At 39.2% G+C, this 7,280-nt stretch overlaps 1 protein-coding gene across 1 annotated transcript; it reads right to left on the minus strand.

The window, feature by feature from the left end:
• Positions 1-179: 179 nt before the first annotated feature.
• On the minus strand, positions 180-6,490 carry LOC147017979 (uncharacterized). Its single transcript, XM_085897117.1, has 4 exons — positions 6,336-6,490; positions 5,611-5,989; positions 5,018-5,188; positions 180-4,798 (listed from the first exon to the last, which is right to left on the minus strand). The coding sequence occupies exons 1-4, from the start codon at positions 6,376-6,378 to the stop codon at positions 4,723-4,725; spliced, it is 669 nt and encodes a 222-aa protein (XP_085753243.1). The 5' UTR covers positions 6,379-6,490; the 3' UTR covers positions 180-4,722.
• Positions 6,491-7,280: the final 790 nt, after the last annotated feature.

Consider the following 7,280-nt stretch of genomic DNA (forward strand, 5'->3'; position numbering starts at 1 on the left):
AAAGGGGACCTTGACTGCACGTAGTTACTGAGAACTTTAGGTAACAAGCCTGAACGCGTGATAGTGTCCTGTCACAACACCTGCACCTTCTGGCAGAAACTACAAGGACGTTTCATCCACTCCAAAGATTGATGTGACAATGGAATAGCACAATAGAATGGTTTTGAAAAAAGGCAAAGTAAAGTTGTTGTCTTTTATTCAAAAAAAATATTCATTATTTACAATAATTTCATAAATAGACATTGAAAACAAAACAAGAAAAAAACATCCTTTTAGTTTTTGTGAAAAGTAACAGTGATTTGCATTGAATACCAATACATGCACATTGCACTCCAACAAGCATCTCTACTTCAATAGGAGCACTCCGTAGGCAAACACGATAATGCTTTGAACATGACATTTGTTAGCATTAGTGTGATAGTATGCAGGTAGCATTGATTGAGGTACACAATCTTGAGTCAATCAATGCATTGTTACAATGTAGCAAATATATTCACACCAGGAACAGATACAGCAATGGGGTTTGAAGGTCTATAGGCCCATACTTTTTTATTTCACTAAAAATTCAAACATATCTCCCCCCTCTTACACTCTGTGAATTTGTTATTTCCTTCACTGCCCACTTCCCCCAGCCTCCTAACTTCCCGAGAAATGTTCAGAGTCCATGCAGTCAATTATTACCTTTATGGCATCACCCGAGACTAAAGTTTTGGAAAAAGAAAGGAAAGCTGCCGTAAAATAGAACTTAACATTATTCTGATAAGAAAACAAACACTGGAACGTTTTTAAAGAGCAGCTATAGTTTCCAATTCTACCTCGTCCTTATTTGCCTTTGACAGTTACAAATGTTGGTGGTTTTTCTAAAAAAAAATTTATTTAATGAGCCTTGTAAGTGGAGTTGTTTTTTGGGTTTTTTCCCCATTTTTGGACAAGAACTCGACAATGGCAAATAAAAGAAGTCATATCCTGCACGAACATGTCAGTTAAGTGTTTATTAACTTATATTTTGTTGTGACCAGTCTAAAAAGTGGTGATTATGCATTCCATTATGCATGCATTCGAGACAGGGTGCATCAGAAAAGGATTTGTCGAACAAGGGCTGGATTAAGACCTTTAGAGGCCCTAAGCACTGAAAAGATTATGGTACCCCATATATATGTATATATATATATGTATATATATATATATATATATATATATATATATATATATATATATATATATATATAATCCAAAATAAAAACAATACTAAACCGTAAAATGAAATTTTATTTTTCGAAATTAAACAAAACTTACGGTAAGATTTATTTACAGTAAACGCTACGTCATCAGTATTACTTTGCATTAAAAAAAATGTGTAAAAAAAATTATATTCTTGGATATGTATTTTTTTTTCATTTAATGTGTGGGCCCCCTTTTTGTGGGCCTTGGTTCAGCTGCAACATTTTCACCATGGTCCATTGTAAATCTGGCACTGGAAAAAAAACTCTGTGGGGCCCCTCTTCACTTGAGGCCATAAGCACATGCTTATTTTGCTTAATGGTTAATCCAGGGCTGTGTAGAACAAACACATAACTATCAAGCAGTGCACTTCCTGGGGTTCAACCTTTCTGATCGAAAGCTTTCGGACATACTGTACTGATACACAGACTTGCAGATATACTGATACATAGCAGCTTGCGAAGGCTGACAGGGTAACCGAGTAGTTGTGTACCCACATTTAAAATGTCTAGTCTAGATTTGATACTCACTTAACTACAAACTGCCACCTTTGACATTCACTGGGAAGGGGCATCACCCGTTGTACGGAACGTTAGGCTGGGTGAACGTCTGCTGGCATTCTCAGGTAGACATTCAAGAAACTCGTACTAATCTGTCTTTTGCACGAGTAGACCATTGTTTTATAACTGCCTCCATGAGGTGCTCTGCAGCTGTATCATATGCCAATGGAAATGAAAAGTCCTTGTTGTTGTTTTGTATGCAGCCGGTAGCTGCTGGTTGCATCATTTTCTGGAGGCACAACTGTGCCTCTGATGCAGTGCCCCCGTTACCAGCAAACTGGTACTTACTCATTTTGCCAACCTCAGAAGGCTGACAGGCTGAGTCAACCCACCTGGTGTTATTTAATGGGAGCAGTGGCTTGAACTAAAGACCCTAAGATCTTAAGCCAGACACCGTAACTGTTACGTCAACACCAAGCTTATGAAAAGTCCTTTGCTCCCTGGATAATTTGGAGGCTATCCACCCCCCCCCCAAAAAAAAAAAGAAAGATAAATCTGCCAGCGATCCAACTTTCCTTCCCAATTGTACTTCATTTTCAAAAGTTAATTTAACATTCAATAACCTATGTTTTGCTGTAGTAATATAAGGAGCTCAGTCCAAATGATGCTGATGCAATCAGTAATTTTGTCAAATACAGAACAATGTTGCTGCAAACTATAGTGAATAAAGTTTTCTGTTCGAGGACACAAACAATAGGCACGAAGAACTAATGCAATGTATTAAATAAGGTGGTGTAACAGATGCTGAATCAACAGCAGTAAGCCTCCAAAAAAATAATTCGACAACCTTCAAAATCTTTATTTTATTTCAATTTAATTATATACTTGAACACTGAAGAACACAAATCACCTCCTTGGCACCTTCAAAAACCTTCCATTTAGCAGTACTTGGATACAATATTATGGCATTTTTTTTGTCTCGACCAATCAAATTTTCAACTCGCATACCCTTCCCATGTCCTTTTTTCTTAATACTGCATGGGGTAAGGTGGTCTATGAACTGTCTAGTTTAAATATATATATATATATATATATATATATATATATATACCTTTTTGTCACAAAACCCAAAGTTATTTGATTGTTCGATGTCCGAGCAACAGGCGGGTTTAGCCCCAATTTGCGTTTATTTTTAAAAAATATAGCACAAGTGACACACGCAGAACTCTGGCATGATCATGTACACAGAAAACATACTGATGACTGGCTTTTCTTGTCGCCTTTCTCTCGCTGGCTTGTCATTTACAAGCCAGGTTCCCATCTCCGATAGGTACGTCAATGTCTCACCTCAAATGAGCAATTTTTTTATAACGTGTATTGGTAGAAACGGTATTTCAGCATAAATATTCAGTGAGAAAACATTGCAGTGGGTGGAGCTCTTAACCTTGGTAACCCTATTCAATTCCACCAGCTAAGATTTCCAATTAATGCATATTATGCACCTCTGAAGTATTGCTTTGGAGCAAGGTTGAAATTATGGAAGCTCGACTGGCGAATGGATTTCAGCACATTTTGAGCCTATCGGCTGACCAAAGATCACCAATGTCCTCTCTGTGCCAATTGACCGCCGCAAGTCACCTCTCCCTCTCCAGATCACTTCTTTAGCCCAAACCCACCCCCTTCTCTCTATACTCCCCATAGCTTTGCTTTCGATAATTTCCATTCACTATTTCTCACAGCATTTCATTCTGGTTTCCCATTTGATGATTCATAGATCAGTCGTTTCAGTTTTCGTTTCCAACATCAGTTTCGCTTGGAGATATCAGTTTCAATTCGTCATTGCAACTAGTGATGTGACACGAATGGTATGCAAAATAGGTCGTCAAAAATGATTTCAGGTGGATATTTTCCCATTTTATAAGGGGTATAAAAGTATCTTAAAGGTCTTAGACTCTTTTTATCTTAAAAAGCTTTATCTTAAATCTTTATTTTATCTTTATCTTAAAAATCTTAAAAAGTCTTAGTCATTAGACTCTTTTTATCTTAAAAAGCATAAAAAGAGTCTAATGGTCTAAGAGTCTAAAGTATCAAAGGGGTCTAAAGCGTCGAATGGATCTAAAGTGTCTTAAGGCTCCTAAAGGCGTAAAAAGTGTGGACCGAACCAGGAACTACTACATCTTGTCAGTGATAACTTCATACTCGCAGTGATAGCTGAGCTCACGTGTTACCAACGTAGACCCTCTATCACAATTTGTTCTCCAGCAAATAAATAATATACACATATGCAAAAATATGCCTGGTGTTGGCTTAATGGCTAGTGTTGTGGGCTTGGGATCCTAGAATCCTAAGTTCAAATCCTGATTAGCTGTTGAATTAATATCAGGTGGGGTTGACTCTGCCTGTCATCCTGAGGTCGGCAAAATGAGTACCAGCTTGCCGGTATCCTGTGTCGGAGTGGCGACCTGTCCAGGATTGCGCCCAAAAGCCCAGGAGACTGCTTCGGCAGCAACAACGCTCTGCACAGAGTATGGTCCCAATGGATGGATGGATTGATGGTATGCAAGTGTTAACCTCACTCTGAACCAACACACTGCCAAACAGTCACTTGTAAAGAACTTCCAACATGAATGCTTATTTTTCTGGACCAAAGTGTTTTTTCCCAATTTTTGGGATCTGATGCAGTGTGTGTGTGTGTGTGTGTGTGTGTGTGTGTGTGTGTGTGTGTGTGTGTGTGTGTGTGTGTGTGTGTGTGTGTGTGTGTGTGTGTGTGTGTGCGTGTGTGCGTGTGTGTTGGTATGCACTTCCGAGTCAAATACGATCATTCACACATGAACACCTGGAAGCTTCGGTGTTGAATATTCCCCAAATATTGCAACTTCAATCAAATTCCATTTCCAAATGTTGATTTCTGAGCAAATGATAAATGTACATCGAGTTTTTACAAAGTCACTGAGCATTGTACCAAAATATAATGGCATTCCCATACAGTCTCAGTTTGTGACTACAGAAGAGCAGTCTTTTGAAGTTTACTCTTCTTGAGGTCTGCCACCACATTGTAGTTGTGTTCTGTTCGGCATCTGCAATGGTTTGAGTTTTGTAGTTATGGTAAAGTGTAGGCAAAGCAAAAGATGAATGGTTGCTACCATTGCCATTATAACGACAAGTATAACCAGTTTCGAAGCTTAAATATAAATGATTTAACATCTCAGCATGATGTTTGCCACGTGTGATTTCAGGGGACAGTTTTCATATAAATTGAGGGTTTCAAGCTTATTAATGTTCATGCAAATACACACCTTGTAGTCAGCAGGATTGAAACAGATAGCAGGAGGCTTAGAGCAGCAAGTGCAATTGCAGTGAGTGGGAGAATTGTGGAATTTCGTAGTATGCCTTTGTTATCCAGAGGCTTTGTTGCTTTCAATATGGGTTTTATGGAACATCGTTCTCCTGTGAAGCCATTGTCACAGCTGTCGGAAGATATAGATTAGAATTCCAGCACATATAATACGACTATACTTTATTAAACATCATCAGAAAAACGAATGGCATGAATGTAGAGGCGAATTTCCTTCTCTATCTGTACTGTGACAATTATCTCAAATAAGGACATCAATCGGTCGGTCGCATGTCCAATTTGAAGTACAAAACTTGCTATGGTAATGGAATCACTTCCAATGTATGGAGATGATGAGACGTTACTCTTGAAACATGTGATTCCATTCCCAATTCAAACTTTAGTGGAAGGAGTTTTGTGATCAGTTACGGTAAGCAAGCATTTTTCACCACTGACTGGTTCAAGCAGAAAATTTGTCAGTTCAACAAAAGTTATACACAATGAAATTACAATGAGTAACACCGAAAGGAACATTTACTGGCTTTTTTTACTCACAAGCAAATCGCCTTGTTCAGCTTCCAAAAGTATCGACACGTGCCGGAAACACAATAATGTTTGAACTTTCCGGTACACATCCTCATCATTTTATTGTGTCGAATATTCACTCCTCTGTCATTCGTTTCTTCCCTTGTGTTGCTCTCCTCCTTGTAGTTCACCTCCTCTTCTCTCCTGGACTGCATGTTTGGAAAAGAAGTTGAAAATTGCTCACTGGGTAAATGTAGCCCTCCTCCACTGCTTGCTTCGACTTCCAAACCTCCGCTTCCTTCCTCTGTGCTGCCCTCGTCCATCCACCCCAGTTCTCCCAATTTCTCAGGTACCGTCCGATCTTCCAGAGCAGTATCTGTGCTCTGCACATCCGCCAAGCTGAACAGTACTAAGTATTCAATAAACAGGGTAAGAAGGTGACAAGTTGAGAAAAATGATTGTCATGCTTAAAATTCAAAACTCGACTCGACAATGTTCTACCTATGAGCTTCGAGCAAAACACGATATCAACATTAAAATACTTGGCTCAACCACAACATACCAGCTAGACAAGGAATAAAGGTTCAAAGTTATGGGAAATTTTTTTTTATCATTCGATTGTTTTGTATTTCAATTGGTTATAAAACATGGACTCTTAGATATTGATTCCAGTTAGGTTTCTTCGACACGAAAGACACGGAATCATGAGACTTTCACGATACGTGGCTTTCACACGTGAGACACGCAGAGCTCACCTGCCAGAACAATCGCCAGAATAAAACACCTGGAGTACGCCATTGTGTTGCTTGAACGATTTTTTTCAATGTCCAGCCAAATAGCGTTTCCTTGCTCTCCACCTCCTCAGCCCAATTGCTCACATTTGTACTTGAGATTCAGTGCTTTTAAAGCCAAACGCAGCGAAGGGGAGGTGTGTGCGTGTGTGTGAAGGTGAGGGTGTGGTTTTCGTTCCAGAAGGAGAATAATTAACAAGGGGGTAAATTTCATGAGCACCTTCAATTGCTTTGCCTTCCTGCCATGTTCTAATCTGTCAGCATTAATTTACCAGATATTTCCTGCATTGTCCTCGATGCCAGGGCTTTTGTGCTGATACTATTAGAAATTTTAAAAAAAAGAAAGCGAGACATTGCCATTCCAGCAAATCCCTCCTTCTGAAACTCCCAAATTTCATGTTTACTGCACACCTCCATTCCATTGCGACTCTTTTCTCCCACCTGTGGGATCTCCTTCAATTTGTTCAACCCCCTCTTCCGTCCACAATTTCAAGATGGCATTACATCACCATCTCAGGTCATCCTCCATCCCTTATCATGATATTTGCTATCTTCATTAACCCTTGCCAAACCCTACGCTTCTATCTGCAGGTTACTACATTTCTTTCCATCCCTTCTCTCCTCCTCCTGCTCATACGTCCCTCATTGCATCCATGTATTGTGTCACCGCCTCAAATATGGAAGTGCAGTGCCTTCAACCTTATACCTTCTATCACCTCACTCTTCCATAATCCTATATATTTTGTATACAAAAGATGCACTCAATAATTTGTCCAACTGCAAGTAATTTACGTTTTTGAGGACCATCTCAAGTTGGACCCCCGCTCCTGATATAACTTGGTGAAGAATCTACAAGGGTGTGGAATGTATTTTGAGAATTTAATGAAATCAATTCGGTCATGACAACTG

The sequence above is a fragment of the Eptatretus burgeri genome, chromosome 10, assembly GCF_056783735.1.
Source record: "Eptatretus burgeri isolate ZD-2024b chromosome 10, Ebu_testis_v1, whole genome shotgun sequence".
NCBI classification, from domain to species: Eukaryota; Metazoa; Chordata; class Myxini; order Myxiniformes; family Myxinidae; genus Eptatretus; species Eptatretus burgeri.

Coding starts and splice junctions, on each gene's coding strand:
- LOC147017979 (XM_085897117.1), bottom strand. CDS start 6,378: ATGGCGTACTCCAGGTGTTTTATTCTGGCGATTGTTCTGGCAG. Junction 5,990..6,335: donor TCTGGCGATTGTTCTGGCAG/GTGAGCTCTGCG, acceptor TTGAATACTTAG/TACTGTTCAGCTTGGCGGAT. Junction 5,189..5,610: donor CTGAACAAGGCGATTTGCTT/GTGAGTAAAAAA, acceptor ATCTTCCGACAG/CTGTGACAATGGCTTCACAG.